Genomic DNA, 17060 nt, shown 5'->3' on the forward strand with positions numbered 1-17060 from the left:
AAGCATTTTCAATAGTATTTATAGCAGTGGACTAGCTTACTGAAATGGAGGGCGTTTTATCTATTAGGGGGAACAGCTTGGATATAGTGGCAAGCAGGACTTTATAATCTCTTACCTGTGCTAACACTACAATGCTATTGGCACAGATCAAAGAATGGTTTGGGTTGGAAGGGACCTTAAAAACCCTTTTGTTCCTATTTCCTTGCCATGGGCAGGGACATCTTCCATTAGACCAGGTTGCTCAGAGCCCCATCCAGCCCGGCCTTGAACACTTCCAGGGGTGGGACATCCACAGCTTCTCTGGACAACCTGTTCCACAGCTACATCACCCTCACTGTGAAGAATTTTTTTCCTAATTTCTAATATAAACCTTCCCCCTTTCAGTTTAAAGACATTGCCCCTTGTCTTGTCACTATACGCCCTTGTAAAACTTCCCTCTCTAGTTTAAGGCCATTTTGCAGATGAAAGTGAATGGAACAGAAAATAGGTTGGCACTTCAACAAACTGCGTAGGGTGATTTGTCTAACAAGCAACCAAGGCATGTAAGTGGGACAGGGAACACTTTATGATGATACCAGTCTCCACATAGGGAGGTTTCTGTACCTTGTCAAGTGAAGTGAGCTGCTCTTACCAAAGTTTTATTTTCATAGAAACAACATTCTTCCTATTTCTCCCCCTACATATCAAAACCAGAACAAACGTATACAGATAAGACTGATAGATGGAAAGTCTGCTAACAACTACATATAAACAAGGCCATTCAAACTTCTGAATAAATTAAAATACCAGCTTAGCAAGTCTAGGACTTCAGAGATGGTCTCCCTTCAAAATCTCCAACAGGTGTGTAGGAATATTTTTATTTAATAGATACTGTATCTTAGCTTCTGGACTGCTCTTGGAAGCCTCTCTTCTTGACAATGCAAGAGAACTGGAGAAATTAGCCTTGACAGATTCTTTTTTTAACCCAAATTAATACTTACCTTCATCTTGGTTGCAGCATCATCTAGTGTTGTGACTTCATGGTCTTTATGCTCTCCAAAAAGCTTGTCAATAGCAGATATTGGGCATTTGCAGTGGTAACAATAAGTGTCTGCTTGTCCTTTCTTCAGTTCTCTTTGTGGGCTCTCAACTTGAGGAATGTTTGTTGCTGATTTTTCAGGATACATTACCACAAAGCCTGAATCTTCAAGCTCAACAGGAGTTCTTTGTTCTGGCTCATTAACAAATTCATAGCTATCAGCAGCATGATCAAAGGAGTCCCTGTCTTCAAATAATAGCTCCTCGTGTGTAAATTGAGATGATATTTCATCTTGCAAAAGCTCTTCTTGTGTAATCACATCATAGTCCATTGACTCAGCAAAATCTTCATAAACATCACCATGCTGCTCCTCTCTTTCCAAGTCTGCATTCTCTGTTTCCTGAATGGTAGGGACACAGGACAGACCTTCATGAGTAAACTGATCATCTACACTGTCTTCAGTGGGAGCCCTGACATATGGAACATACTTTTCCATTTGAGGAAATGCTGTTATATCTTGCTGTTCTTCCTGCTTATTACTAGCTTCTTGATATGCAGCCCCCTGATTATCCACTTGATGACTGTATCTTTGTTGACTCGACTGCTCTGGTGACTCTTCAGTTCTTTCTACTGGTACATTTTCTTCTTCCCTTTCTTCAGTGATATCAGTTCCTGCACCTGAAAGACCTGTTTTGCTTCCAAAAGGAATGGCATGCGTTGGCTTGCAAATTGTTGGTTGAATGTTGCTGTCAACCTGGAATTTGTCTCTCTCCATAACATCTCTTTCTGACAGAACCTCAGTTTTGACATATTGAACATCACCAGATCCCTGCTCCTGCTTATTCTCTGAACTCCAAACCAAAACTCCTCCACTAAAGGACTCATCTTCTGGTATCTGATCTTTCTGAGGTCCTATGGCTTTACTTGGAATTTCATCTTTAAGAATGTATTTTTCAAAATATATTCCAGTTCCATCATCTGTGTCTGAATTTCTACTAGGGAAAGAAGCGTTGGAATTACCACTTTCTTCATCGGAGGGAGTCTCATCCTTTGTCTTTTCTCCTACTGCTTCTGCATAGAGATCCTTGTATAAAAATGATAGAGCAGGTGGCTCCTCTAAAAGCTCTGGGTTAACTGCAGCAACAGTGGTAGGGAACAAGAGAGATCGTTCTAGCACTCCTTCTTCTGAATCGAAGAGTGGGGTCCCCGGTGACTTGCATTCATCCTCTATATTTGTAATGCTTTTACTGCTAGAATCAATTGATTTCTGCAGTGGTAAAGGTTTTGAAGCATCTGTGTAGGATTGCATTTTGCTTTCACCTTTTATGGTACCATAAAAGACTTCATCCAGGTCCTCAAGTAAGGAAAACTCTTCCAAAGTATCTACCTCAGCACTCTCTTTAAAAGATTTGGCTTCTTCCATAGATTCATTGGGGTCTTCTGTCACAGGAGACAATGAAATTCGTCTTTCAAATTGTGGCTTAATTGGGGATTTGTCATCAATCAATGTGTATTTTTCAAAGTAGTCCATATCAGCAGTACCATTATTAGGATCCAATTTTGCACAATTATTGTTTTCTGGCAGCAGGAGATTTTCTTGTTGAGTTTCTTCAGTTTCCTCATCATCATCCTTTTTGACCAATTCTGTTAGTTCATGGCTTGCAGTCTTTTCCAATACTGAGCTTTCTGAAATGTCTGTGGTTCTTCCAGAAGTTTGGGTTCTCTGGCCATCCTCAACTGATTTTCTTCTAAATGAAGGATTTGTTTCCAAGTATTCTAATTTATCAGGCATGTGTTTACTTTCTTCTTGATCAACAGAAGAAATATGTGTAGGTGCATGAATATTGAGTATTTCATAACCTTCTGAAATGATATTAAATAAATCTTTTTGTTCAGTAGTCTCCAGAGCACGCTGGCTGTCTTCTACAGCACTTGTATGTTCCATTTCTTCCTCTTCTCCTCTCAGGTAATGTTCGGGCACTTCAGACATTTTGCCTACATCCAGATGTTGCATTGCTTCAATTTTTGTAGGGTTTAAAGTACTAGTTTCGTGCTCCAGAAGTTTATCTGTACCTTGATTATCTCCTACCACAGATGGTAAATCATACCTTTGTGTTCTGGGACTAGTGTCTGAGGACTTCCTGTGAGGAAATTTATTTGACACTGATTCAGAAACTCTAAATGTATGTCCCTTAGTCTCTGTAGTCCCATGAACTGTAAATTCCGTGCAACTTCCAGATGGGAATTGTTTTGACCCAAAATCGGAAGCTTCATTTGAAGTAAGCTGAATTCCTTGCATGTCAACTTCTGCAGCCCCTACTGGACTAATTGAGCGAGCTTTCACCTCTTCTACCAGCCAGCTAGCCAGCCCAAAAGATGGAATATCTGGGTTCTGCTTTTCTTCAGAACTTGAGCTAAGGGGCTTAATCTCAGCTGAGGAAAGGCCACCCCATTCACCAGAATAATGCTGAGTTTTGTGTGTCACAGTTTCACGAACAAGGTCTGATGAAACAACTCCCAGATGCTCCAAGGCTGTATGCTTTTGGTCTTCAAAACATTGTTGCATTTCATATACATCCTCTCCTTCAGTATAAATGCCAGAAACTTTGTTAGATTGCTTTCCAAGCATGTCTGCTGCATCAGATAAAGATGATGGAATATTTTGTTTCTCTTCATCATCAGTGAGAGCTACTGATACTGGCTTTTCAAGTTCTGACTTTCCAGGTACTTTATGAAAAGGTATAAATGACTCTGATGGCATTGCTTTCTGGTCTGCTGCACCAGTCACCTTTGACTCTGTGGTCACTGACCTTGGCACTGTCTGTACATCAGGTTGCATTTTGTGCTCATATTGCTCAGTAGTGAATTTGGGGGAACTTCTGAGCTGGTCTGGAGACAAATATATTGTGTCCAACACAGAAGATTCTGGCTTGTCTTGGTCTTGCACTTGAGACATACTCTCCAAGTGCACTGTCTTTAAGCTTGCTGTTTCAGGTGAACTGAGTTGAATTTTTTGCAACTGTTGTTCATTGTGTGGTGGAATTACATGTTCACACTCTGATTGTATGGGCTGGGTAATAAATGGCTGCATATTTTGATTTTCTCTTTTGGCGAGGGACTGTGTGGGAATCAAATATTCAGAGACTGGTTTTGAAAAAGATGGAACTTCTTGCTGGCATGTTTCATCAGCTGAATAAAATGGAACTGAAGGTTCAGACTGCAGTTTTGAAGGTACAGTCAGGTAATCCTGACTTTCTAGACTTTCTCTTTTGTCTGTAGAATATGATAAATTTATTTGTTCAGATTCTAATTGTGTAGCTGTGTGAAAGTAATGTGGAGACTGCTCTCTCTCAGCTTCAGGTAAAATTTCGCATTCAGACTTCGACTTTACAGCTACAGGCAAATATTGAAGACTTTCTGTATTCTCTTCTTTTCTTGCAAAAAAGGACCCTGCTTCAGGCAGAGCAGTTTCTGAGTGTTCTGTTTTACACCTGGAATAAGATATATTTAAATGCTTGGGGGGTGAACCTCCAGTTACAGGTGAAAACTTCGGACTTCCTTCAGGGCTTATTTCAGAGACAATGTGTGAAGCACCCAAAGGTACAGGCACTGTTTGTTCAGTAAGAGATGAATATGGTTGGATTTTGTGGCTGTCTGCTTCCTCAGTGGAAAATGATATATTTTGTTGTTCAGTTTCCAGCTGAGCACTTTGAGATGAAGGAGGACCAGTGTCTTGCTTCTGTGAACATCCTGCTCTCAGTGGGGCCATTTCCCGCTTTTCTGCTTTGTAAGTAGGGCTTAATAAATCTGATTGTTTGAAGTCTGGTTGCGCAGTTCCCTGCTCCTCACTCCTGACAAAGGTATGTGCTACAGAAGGTGTTTCTGGCTGGTCTGTTTCAACATCAGAGGACTGCAAACTAACATGTGGCTGTTCTGGTTGGACCCCATCCCTCCACTTTGTTTCACCAGTGAAATATGGTTTCTCTGGATGCTCCAGCTGGGCAGCCTGTGGTTGATCTGCCTTGCCATAGGAATATGATAAATCTAGTGGCTTTATTACACGAGTCTCTGCTTTGCCAAGAGAGTATGACAAATCTGGATGTTTTGCATTTAGTTTTTCTGGTTGCAACTGCTCTGATTTTCCTGTGGAATACAAAATATCAGAAGGAGTGAGCCCTGCTTGTGCAGCATCCTCTTTTTCTGTTTTGCCAGAGGAATACAAGACATCTGGGAACACCTCTTCCACTGGGGATGTATCTGGTTGCTCTTCTATGCCATGAGGACTTGAAAACACTGGTTGCTCCAATTTTAGTTGTACTGTTTCCTCTGGGTGTAATGTATAGCTTCTCCTCTCCTGTTTGATCTCCAGCTGTGCACTTCGTTTTTCTTCACTAACAGAAGAGGATGTATCTGTGTGCAGTACTTTGCCTGTGGCATCCATGACATTTGCATGTTCAGACTCTGGTAGAGCAGCCCACGATGGCTCCGTTTTGACAAATGAATGCAACAAACTCTGTTCTTTCAGCTCTGGCTCAGTTGTTTTATGAGGTTCTACTGTGCCAACAGAGAATGACAAATCTGCATATTCAGAGTTTGCTTGGGAATTTTGCAGTCCTTCTGTATTCTCCATAGAGCACTCAGGGTGTTCTGCCTGCATTCCTGCATCTTTCCATTTCTCTGATTTTTTGAGAGATGATGAAAACTCATTTGTCTTTTCTTGCTCTGGTTGAATCTTTTCTTGCTGTACTGTGCCAGTGGAATGAAATAAATCCAGGTCCTCCAAATCCTCATCGGCAATTTGAGTTTGCTGTGTTTCACTAATTGAACATGATAAATCCATTATTTCTGCCTCTGGCTGTATGATTTCATGGTGTTCTAATCTGCCAGCAGATAAATCTGAATGGTGTGATTTTGCATTTAAAGTTTCTTGTTCTGCCTCACTGAGAGAATGACATAATCCTAAATGTCCCAATTCTGTTCGTGCTTTCTTGCCTTGTGCCTCTTTTTTGAAAGAATGCAAGAATCCTGGCTTCTCCTCTCCAGCAGTTTGTCTTTGCTCTGTTGTGCCAGGCCAAGATGACAGATCTGGTTTTTCTAACACTGGTTGTGTAGTTCTTTGTGGCTTTCCTTTATCAATGGAATGCAGTGAATCAGGATGCTTTGGCTCTACTTTTAACATTTCTCTTTGCTCTATTTTTCCAGTCAGGGATGGTGTATCTGGAACTCTCTCTTTCTCCTTTGCAGCTTGTGAATGCTCTGCTCTGCTGACAGACTGTTCCTCTTTAGAGCATTCCACAGCTGTGTGCTCCATCCCTTGTTGCCCCACTTCCCTGGCCAGGGGTGCCAAGCTTGCATGGCCTTGCTCCAGCTGTGCAGGTGGGATTTGCTCCATTTTGTCATGACCATACAATGAACCTGGCTTCTCCAGTCCTAGCTGGATTGTTTCCTGCACTTTGTTGAGGGATTGTGCTAGCCCAGGGTGTTCAGGTTTCAGCTGTGATGTTTGCAGCCCTCCTACTTTGAAAACAGAGTAAGGCAAATCAGAATGTCCCTGCCCTGGTTCTGCCATTTCTGTTTCCTCTGCTGTACCCACAGAAGGTGACAAATGTGAAATTTCCACTTCTGGCTGAATTGTTTTCTGTTCCATTTGTCCAAAGACATGAGTTTGCTCTGTTTCTTGTACTCTTCGTTGTACCTCTGTTTTGTCCAGAGGAGATATGAGATCAGTGTGCTCCACCTCTGGTGGCATCAGTTCGTCATCTGGCCTATCAATGGAAAATGATAAATTTGGTTGTTCCAAGCCCTCTTGAGCATGTTCTGAAGTGTCCTTTTCATTGGGAGAATGTGTTAACTTTTCTTGCTCTAACTCCTGCATTGTGGCTTTCTGCTGCTTTTCTTTGCCAGAAGAAAGTTTTCTGTGTTTTTGATCCAATGGTGCTACTTCCTGGCTTGTCTCACCAGTGGAATGTGACAAATCAGGATGCTTCATTTCCCATGGTGCAATTTCTGGATGTTTTGACTCTATTTGTGCAGTTGCTGGAGAAGCTCTTTTTTTACCTACTTTAGGCAATTCTTGATGTTTAGGCTCAAACTTTTGAGTTGATTGTTCTTTGCCTTTACCAAAGGAAAAGGATGAATCTGGATGTTTTGCATCTAGTTGTGAGCATGACTGATTTGGGTATTGTGATTCTACTTCCATACTTTCTTCTTGTACTGCTTCACTCAGACTTCCTTGTGAATCCAAATGTTCTGATTTTTGCTGAGTTTCTCCCACAGCGTATGACAGCTCTGGATGTCCTGACTCCTGCTCCACAATATCAACTTGTTTTGATTCACCACTGTCCCATGAAACATCTGGATGTTCCACCGTTACTTGTTCAGTTTCTTGTTGCTTTAAATGGAATGGTAAGGTTGGATTTTTCAATAATTTTTCTTGCTCGTGAGAGGAATATGGCAAATCTGGATATTCTGAAGTCATTTCCAGTGGAGCTTCTTTTTCACTGGAAGAAGGCAAAAATGTCTTCTCCAGCTCTGGATGTACTGTTTCTTGTTGCTGTGATTTGTGTTTTACAATTTCCTTCTTTGTTTCTGTACTTACATAAAATGTTTTTTCTGGATATGCTGGCTCTGTTTGCATTTCTTCTTGCATTTGTTTACTGGGTGAGTATGGCAAAGATGGATGCACTAACCCTGGCTGAGCTATTTCTTGCTGTGGCAAATTAGTTTGGTCTGTGACCTGTGGCTCCTCTTTACCTAGGCTTTCTGAAATACCTGAATACTCTGTTTCCATTTGCACAGCTTCTTGTTGGTCTGTTTCCTGCTGTTTCACCTCTCTTTGTACCATATCTTGTTCCATTCTGCCAAAGGACCATGAAACATCTGGCTGGGGCACATTCAGTGGTGGTGTTTCCTGTTGCTGAGTACCAGCAGTGGAACAGGAAGGAAAAGACTGTTCCTGCTCCATTTGTGTTGTTTCCCAGGGCTTTGCTCTGTCAGTCAGTTGTGACCACAAAGTTCTGGACTCCACTCCTTCTTGTGTCGCTTCTTGAGTGATAAATGAGAAATCCCTCTTTTCTGAAACTACTTGTACATTTTCATGTTGCTCTGCTTCACTAACAAAACATGATGACTCTGGACATTCTAAGCTTCTCTGTGCAGCTTCTTGTACTGTCTCTCCCTGGGAATACAGTGGATCAGTTTGTTCCAGCTTTGGTTGCAATTTTTGATGTTCTGTTTTGCCAGTAGAAGATGTTGTCTCTGGCTGTTTCACCTTCAGCTGTGAAGTTTTATGTTCCTGTTCTTTTCTGGTAGAATGTGGCCAAACTGGATGCTCTGACTGCAGTTGAGTAATTTCTCCTTGCATTGTGATGGCAGAGGAATCCAACTTACCTTCAAACTGTGAATCCTGCTGTACAGGCTGTGGCTGTTTTCCTTTGTCAGTTTGTGACAGTTCTTTCTCCTTTGTTTTATTAATGGGATACGGTAAATCTGAAAATGCTGTTTCCAGATACCCAGTTTGTTGTATCTCAGCCCTTCCAGTGGAATCAAATCTATCTGGATGTACCAACTGGAGTTCTGCAGTGTTTTCTTTCTCTGTTTCCTCCATCAAACATGATAAATCTGAATGCACCTGCGCAAGCTCTTCTTTTTCTTCTTGTTTTTCTTTTTCAGGGGAATAAGACTGTTCCAGTTCAAAAGGACTGAATGCTTTGTTTTCTGTTTCATCCCTGGAAAGCAAAACCTGATCTTCATTTTCCAGCTGTGCACTTTGCATTTCCTTGACTACTTCCTTGGTTAAAGCAGAGTCTGGATGACCCATCTGCAGCTGTGCACTCTCTGATTCCACCATTTTTTCTCTGGAATATGATAGATCTGAGGATCTATCATAGCTGGAGACATCTGCCTCCAGCTGTGCACTGTCTGATTCTTCCATTTCTTTCCTGGAAAAACAAAAGTCTGGATGCTCCATCTCCAACTGTTCACTCTCTTGTTCTTTTGTTTCTTCCTTGGAAGAAAATTCTGGTTGTTCTGTCTCCAGTTGGGATCTCCCTGATTTTTCTGTTTCTTTTGTGGAAAAAAGCATTTCTGGATAGTCTGTATCTGGTATTTCACTCTCTGATCCCTCTGTTTCTTCCTTGGAAAATGAGAAATCTGGAAGTTCTGTATCTAGCTGCACACTTCCTGGTTCCTCTATTTCTTCCCTGGAAAAAGAGAAGTCTGGATGCTCCATCTCCATCTGTTCACCCTTCAATTCTGTTTCTTCCATGGGAGAGGAGAAGTCTAGATGCTCTGTCTCCATCTGTGTTGTCTCCGATTCCCCAGTTTCTTTGGTGGAATATGAGAGGTCTGGATGCTCCATCTCCATTTGCCCACCTTCAGCTTGCTTGTTTTCATCAATGGAAAAATAAGGGTGATCAAAATCTACTTTATTTATAGCTGAAGTTTTCTGTATTTCTTCTGATTCTGCATGAACAGGATAAGAAATGCCAAAATATTTGGAATCTATATTTTCAGGAATTGGTGGTTTTAATTTAATTCCTTGCTTCTCTGTTTCCTGAAGTGAAAAGTCTTGTTCAGACTTTGTTTGGTTCTCCAAATGAACATTTTGAGTTTCTGAAGGTGGGGTCTTTTGACCCTCTTCTCTTTCAGTTGAATACATTAGACCTGAAGTTGCTGACTCTGACAGTGCAGTTGATGATGGACACTCAGTTTCCTGCTTCTCTGTTTCATTTCCAGAATATGATAAAAGCCCGTGTTCAGACTCAGACTGTGCAGCTTCTGATGACTGAGGAATAATATCTTCCTGTCTTATTTCAGCTGAAGTGGAATATTTGGATTTAGCTGATGGAACATCAGGTAAGTAAGACTTCTCTGTTTCACTCTCAGGATGTTCTGATAGAGATTCTGTAGGTAAAATATGCTGGGAACTTGGTCTATCTAATTCACTGACAAAATCTGCTGAAACAGACTGTGGTGCGGAATTAGGCTGAACTTCCTGCTTCTTCACTTCATCCCAGTGATCGGATGCTGTCAGCAGGGATTGGTCTGGCTTCTTGTTTGCATTTTCGGCTGAGGGAAGCAGCACTTGTTTCTTGTCAGACTTGAGTGGTGTGGAGGTTGTTGACTCTGTTATTGATGTTCTGGCCGTGGCTGAATGACTTTGCTGCTCCCTGGCTTCTTCTTCATTCTTCAGTAAATGTCCTGAAACTTGATTTGGAGTCTCTAAAGGAGGTTGTCTCTCTTTTCTTTCTTCATGTTGAAGAGTTGATTCTTTCATTTTATAAGGTTCAGTATTTTCAGATGAAACATCTTTTTTCTTAGTAAGCTGTTTTTCAAGAGGTGATGTTGGTGAAGAAAAGCTTTGATTTGCTTGTTCTGCGAGTTGTTGTCTTTGCTTCCTTCTTCTCTCTGAAGGCGTTTCAAGAATTTTACTTCTTGCTCCCTGGAAATGTTTTGGATATGTGGAAAGTGAACCGAACTTCTGCAATCTTTCTTTTACTGATGTTTCAAGGAACTTTTCAGAATCTCCTGAAGCTGAGCTACTTCTCCGGATTCTGTTTTTCTCCAACGTTTCAGGGGCTGGCCCAGTCCCTCCAAAAATTGAGTTGAACAGCTGGATTCTAGCTTGTACTGGTCCTCCAAGAATTGGACCAACTTTTCTCAGTCTGCTCTCCCTAAATATTGACCTTATTGGAGCACGTTTTACGGGCTCTTCTGTGATATTCTCTTGATCTTCTTTGTTGTCCAGCATTTCCTCATCTGTGTCTTGTGCTTCCACCTGCTCTACATTCAACATGGAGGCTTGCACATCTCCTAGAACAGTTCTTGGTTCTTGCCTTTGCGTTCCAGAAGAGTCACGTTTTTTATTGCACTGGCCTCCCTTTGGTCTTGTAGCCATCGGCACCCTATTTGAAGATTTGCGTGTCCTTTTCCGAACGATCTTGCCTTCATCCATAATAAAGATAACTTTTCCTGGAGGAGAACCTACTGGTGAACTTTCCATACTGTAAAGATCAGAAGCTGTACTAGTTTCTGAGGTCCAGGGAGTAGAACATCTGCTTGAGCTGGTTTCCCAGGTTATTCCACTGTCTTCACTTTGGCATGTTACCATAGAAAAGGAAGGGTTAGTCATGATGTACTGCAGCTTGGGTTTCACATCTTCACTTTGGATAAGATCTTTTAAACTACAAACAAAAGAACAAATAACAAAAGAAAGCTGTAAAAACACACAAGAAATTAAATTATTGGAGGAAAAAGCTGAATTTATTCATTAAAATAAAAATGGCTTTCAAAGTTGTAAAAATACTGCATAAGCATAGATTTTGAAGTACAAGCATAAGAAAAGTCCTATTTCATCTCACAACTATATTTTAGATGAATTTGTGTAAAACTGCATGTTGCAAGGTTAGTTCAATGAAGGGGAGGTGTTTAAAAGATCTTGACAATGCAGGAAGAACAGTCTTCGATCTGACCTTGTTTTGCCAGTGTGAGGTTGAGCTGATTCTGGGGCTATTCTCCAGCATGTGTTTATCTCACAGTATAAATTAAACCTTTCATTAAACACTTCAGAGATACTGTCAGTGTTTTAATAGCGCCCACACTTGCTTTGCGCAAGTGTGAATGATTATACAATGCTCCAAGCAATATTCTATCCACTGGTTTGTTACTGGCTTCTCATGTATTTTATCCTCTAAGCACTCTAGATACTTAACAAAGTAATTTAGAATACATTCAACAATTAAAATATACTGACACCTCCCCAAATTAAACTGCAATGTTTCATAAAGGTAGTTTTAAACCTTACAATGTGTAATCAATACACTATCATTTACTGTAACCAAATCTCTGAGCTAAAATAGTAAAAATGCTGGAGAAAGGTTTTTCTGAGAATTCAAAAACTTCAAATTCTTCAAATTCTTCAAATTAAGAGTGTAAAGATTAGCAGAAGCAATTAAAAGACAACAATGTATGGAGGGTTTAGTAGTTTTAGTGTTGCAATATTTACTTAAAACAAACAAAAGGGAGAGCACAGGAAAGGTAATCAAAGCTCAACCCTAATATTTCTTGAGTAGACAGTAGTTCATTTAAGGAAATCACACTTGTAGCTGATGGAATGAAAGAGAGAGTATTGGCTGGATAAGAGGTAGCCTTCAGAAGAGCAGAAACAGTGAAGTCTCTGTTACCCCTATGGAAGAATGCACATCTATGGCCACACAACATCCTCTTTCCACTGAACAGAGGGAAGAGTCACTTTTCCACTGACTAGAGAAAAGCGTTTCAGCTAAAGTGAAGAAAGCTAGTTACTGATCAGGGATCAGAAAAGCAGAATCCATCTGACCAACTGCCAGGGGCTGTGGCCCTGCACCACACGGGTGCCAGAGATACTGCAGGTTGCAGAGGCAGGTGGACACCCCTGAGAAGCAGGTAGTACCATGCCAGAGGGTGCTGAGCACCAGTCAGAAGGGAGAGGTCTTTGAAGGAGGAGAAGAAATCCTGTGGAAAGTCATAATTACTTAATTAAGCAAACACTCTGAACTGTAAGTTTTTTGTAAAGACCACTCAGTGAAAATGCTCAGTACCTAATGGAAACAGAAATGTAATCCTGCTACTGGCAGTGCTACCCTTACCTTGAATTTCCTTTCCAGAGCCCAGAACCAGGAGGGCTGTGCTGGGCTGGTCCATGCTCAGTTCTCTGCAGACCGAGGCACAGATCATTTCTGATCTCAGTGCTAATTGAAGGCTGAAGTCACCCCGTGGGACAACAGTGTGTATCAAGCTTCAGTAATGGGGCTTAAACCCAGTTGTGATAGGGCTGCCCTGGAATTGGTGACTGTTAAGACAGCTTGAAGGCCCACAATTCAAAGCATGTCTGAGAGTGCAATACTAAATAAGTGCATGTTAGCCAATCCCTTCCTGCCCCCCAAACCAAGCCCTCAAAGAGATGTAAGCCCCTGCATGTACAGCTGATTATTTGCCTTTTTGTAGTACTCTCTAGAAAGGCTAGCTCCATAGGTGAAAACTTACAGGCTGGAGAAAGCGGTACAGCAGAACACATTCATACCAATTTTTCTCTTAGTTTTTCCTTTGCCAGTTCCATGGCTTGGCATTGACTTGGACATAGCAAAATAAAGAAAAAAGAAAAATCAATAGCAACACTACTAAAGAAGCTTCCAGTTATCTGAGTCCACAAAACCAGATGAATAGTTTTTTTCTTTACATCTTTCAACTTCTAAATAATTCTTATATTTTAAACCTATTTCTGCACTACATTGTGCAGTTAAATAAACCTTCATACAGAACAGAGCAGCACTCCCACTTGAGCTGATATTAATGAATAAGTACGGGTTGCCCTGGCCCTGCCTATGCAAAAAGTTTGAATTATATGCATCATTATCTCATTGTTACAGTTACAGTTACAAACTTGTTACAGTTCACATTTCTCTACAGTGTGAGGAGATAGTGCTTTACATTTTTAAGACCACAATGAGAGATATGGAACTCAAACATTTACTTCCAATGCACTTCCAAATGCTGCACTTTGTGAACTGTTCACAAGATGCACAGTAGTAGGTGAAAGACCTCTCTCTTGTCAGAGGAAGTTTGTCACTGGAAAAATATGTTTGCAATATTTCAGCTCATAAATGTAGATACGAAGCCACTGACATCCAGGGCAAAATCCAGTGCTGTCTTTTTTCCATGTAGACATTTCATACCAATTCCTGTTGGCACTTATATTATCAGCATGTTATTTCACTGCTAGGACCTTGATTTAAACCCTTTCCTAGTCTTGGAGACACTGACAACCAGTTTTGTGCCTCTTGCCATAACAGCTCAAACCCAGATTTTCCTTCCTGCCTCTTCCTGCTTCTCACAGGCCTCTGCTACTCACTATTACTTCTCTGCTGTGTCCACTAGGATTTCAGGTTTCTAGTCCAACCTGGCAGGCTACACAAATGTTCCTTTATTAATCATATGAGGGAAGAGTTTTCACCTGCCCAGCTGCTGGACTGGTTGTGTTTACACAGTGTGTGGGGTCTACCCACACGCACACACCACTACTATGAGATATACATGTATATCTCATAGCCTATCAGCTTTCTAAAATTGTCCCTAGCCTCTCTTTATCCTCTTCATATTAGACCTTGACACTACTGATATCATAAAAATGTGTAGCTGTTTGCTGCATACACTCATAAGCTGAAAATAATACAGATTAAATGACCAAGATGTCAACCTATGTCTATAATCTGCACTGACAAGATCTCAGTTTCTGAAAGCTCCTACTTCAGGCACAGTGCAGGAGTGGTGGAAATTGGTATTGCCAGCTTGTCTTCCCAATTGAAGGAAACACTTCTCTGTGCTTGTGTTCTTATTCTGTACATATCTGTAGTTTCTGCCTTTACCGTGGTGCCCCTTTCCCCCTACAGCAATCAGTATGCTCAGCAAGGTCTCTGCCTATTGCTCTGCATTTCCCAGGGCTGCAGCTCATCCATCTTTAGGCTAAGAGAACTGGCAGTTACAGAGAGACCTAATTTCAAACCCCGCCTTCCACCTTTGACTTCTTTCAATTAATGATGCCTCGTCTGGCAACGAAGCGTCTCACACATCTGTCGAAATTCAAAGGAACTACTATCTAAAAATAGTAAGACAGCTACTTAGCTACAAAGCCGGGGTTTATGATGAGTAGCTTAGAGCCAGGAGCTGGGCTCTCTCACACATTTTGTTCCATTGCTTATGAAGGAACACAGCCTAGTCTGTTTTCTGGACACCAGCTCATGGCATGTCCTAGTGGCATTGCCATTTGCAGGATCAGATGCTGCTTGAGAAACCCACAGCACCTCCATGCCGAGGTCTGGCATGCTTCTGCATTCTGGATTCTCCAGCCTGTTGTAGAGGGAGCACAGGTATCAAACACTGCAGTCTAGGAGGGTCACTTCTTTTACACAGTTACATAATCACTCTGTTGAGACCCAATGGGGAACTTCTTGAACTCTGAGAGCCCTATGCAACACAGGCTTTTATTAAGGACTCAGTTTTACTCAAAAGACTGAAGAGAAACAAAACATGGACTGCCCAGCTGCGGAAGCAAGTGGGGGCAAGCTGCACCCCTCCCCTCTGCAATGCCCCCACCTCAGCATTCTGCCCCATTCAGCTGCTCAATTACCTTTTGCTCAAGCCTCTGACGTGAGGTACTTGAAATGGCGTGCACAACTCTGTTTCCTACCTCTCTCCTGTTCCCTGCTAATGCTCCTGCTGCAGGTGGCAGAAGAATAGCCCTGCCACCCCCTTCCACCCTGGTCCACGTCAGATGGGCCACCTCATTGAGAGGCATCTAAAATCACACACGCTTTCCCCATGTCTTTCTCTGCTTTGGATAGGCTATGGTAACTTTTATTTTCGGAAGACAAATCCACAATACTCCCCACCTCTTCCTTCTCATCATCCATTTGCTATCATTCCAGTCTTTTGCTCTCCTAGATGCTGCAGCATCCTCCACATGGCAGGAAGATGCCTTCTCCACTGTGTTTCCCTTTACATTCATTTTCATAAATGACACTTATCTCTAGAGCTTACACACTTCTAATCTTTTGGAAGGACTGCTTCATTAATAAAACAAACAAACTCAACTGCTTCCAGAACTTAAGGACTTTCTCCCCATTTTTCTCCCCTCTAGTTATAGGTAAACACTAAACAAGCAGATAAAATGCTATTTACCTATTCCAGGCAAACAGGCTGTCTGGAAACACTTAAATTGGCTGCAGAGCAATTTTTATGTAAACTCTGCACACAGACACATCCAGAGACCTTCCCACTGTAGAAGGAAATCAGCTGAGAATGGTTTGAAAGACAGAACTGTGTCAGAACAGCTCACCCATCACAGATTTGTTAGAGACACAGATATTCCAGTGGGTATGTAAACCAGTTAAACAGTCAACAATTTTACTTTAGTGAGACTTAATTTTCACCATTATCAATACAAAAATTAAAACCTGTTAACATGCTACGCTTGCCTTAACAAACACAGTATTCAGAATATTTTCCCTGCTTAGGTGATGAATTGGATACATAGAGCTAGAAACAGAAGCCATCTAACACAATCACCTATCCTAGATAGTAAAATGCCCAAAGGCAAGAAAATATTGTAGGGGTGCCATACAGATCAGTGGCGTTTTTGTGCTGACAAGGTTATGAAACCCTTATGCCACCTTTTTAGTAGGTTCTGATGCTACATGTTAGTCTCATTACTTATACAAAAAAAGTGTGCTAGGAAACCAAATTGTTTAAACATTACATTAATAAGGGTAATAAAGACATGAAACCCAAACTCTTCTGCCTTTTGCATGCATGCCTCGTAATTTTGAGACAGTAATTATTTCTGCTGCAGCTTTTGGGATTTTATTTACTGCAGCTGCTGCACAGTGTGGAACCAGAGTGGTTTGGTCAGAGCTCAGGGCCTGGTGTCTCAGAGGAGTACCAAGGCTCTTCTGCTTGTTTCACAGAGGCGCTTCCTGACCTTGGGGCACTCATCTTGCTGCATGATTCTCATATAAATTAGGTATGAGGCTATTTAACATACTTGAAAGGCAGAAATAGGAGTCAGTGGGGCTTTTCTGCTGATTTGCACAACTAGGTGCTGTTCAACTGCACCTTTCCTCAAAGGAGGAAAGCAAAAGCAACAGAGAACTTGGGGTTGTTAAAAATAAATTGATGGCAGCAGGGTCCAGGACAAGCTGCCTTCAGCCAAGTTTGCCTATTAGTTACATCTCCTCTAAGTTGTGTTTTCAAAGCCCATGCACTCAAAAAAATCTGTTCAGCAATGGGGGCTTGAAAACCTGTTTGTCAACAAATAATTAGCTCACAGCTTGAGTAAGTATGTCCCAGGGGTTCAACCTGTCTTGTCTTGCCAGGAGCTCTGCCCAGGCACTGACCACAGGAGGAGGCCTGAAGCTCAACAACCATGTTGACATTTGCGAAAACATCTAAGCAATTAGAGTCAGTTTTATTTAACTTTTCCAAGCTACTGCTGAGTGCTTGGTGCAGC

General features: G+C 41.5%; 1 protein-coding gene across 1 annotated transcript in view; it reads right to left on the reverse strand.

Moving 5' to 3' along the window:
- CMYA5 (cardiomyopathy associated 5) overlaps positions 1–17060 on the reverse strand; it is a 45926-nt gene that overhangs the window by 26750 nt on the left and 2116 nt on the right. Inside the window, exon 2 of the mRNA XM_039709751.1 lies at positions 981–11202. Coding sequence (XP_039565685.1) covers positions 981–11202 — 10222 coding nt within the window. The remainder of the gene's footprint in view (positions 1–980; positions 11203–17060) is intronic.

This window comes from Passer montanus, unplaced genomic scaffold, assembly GCF_014805655.1.
Source record: "Passer montanus isolate IOZ18808 unplaced genomic scaffold, ASM1480565v1 scaffold22, whole genome shotgun sequence".
NCBI lineage: Eukaryota > Metazoa > Chordata > Aves > Passeriformes > Passeridae > Passer > Passer montanus.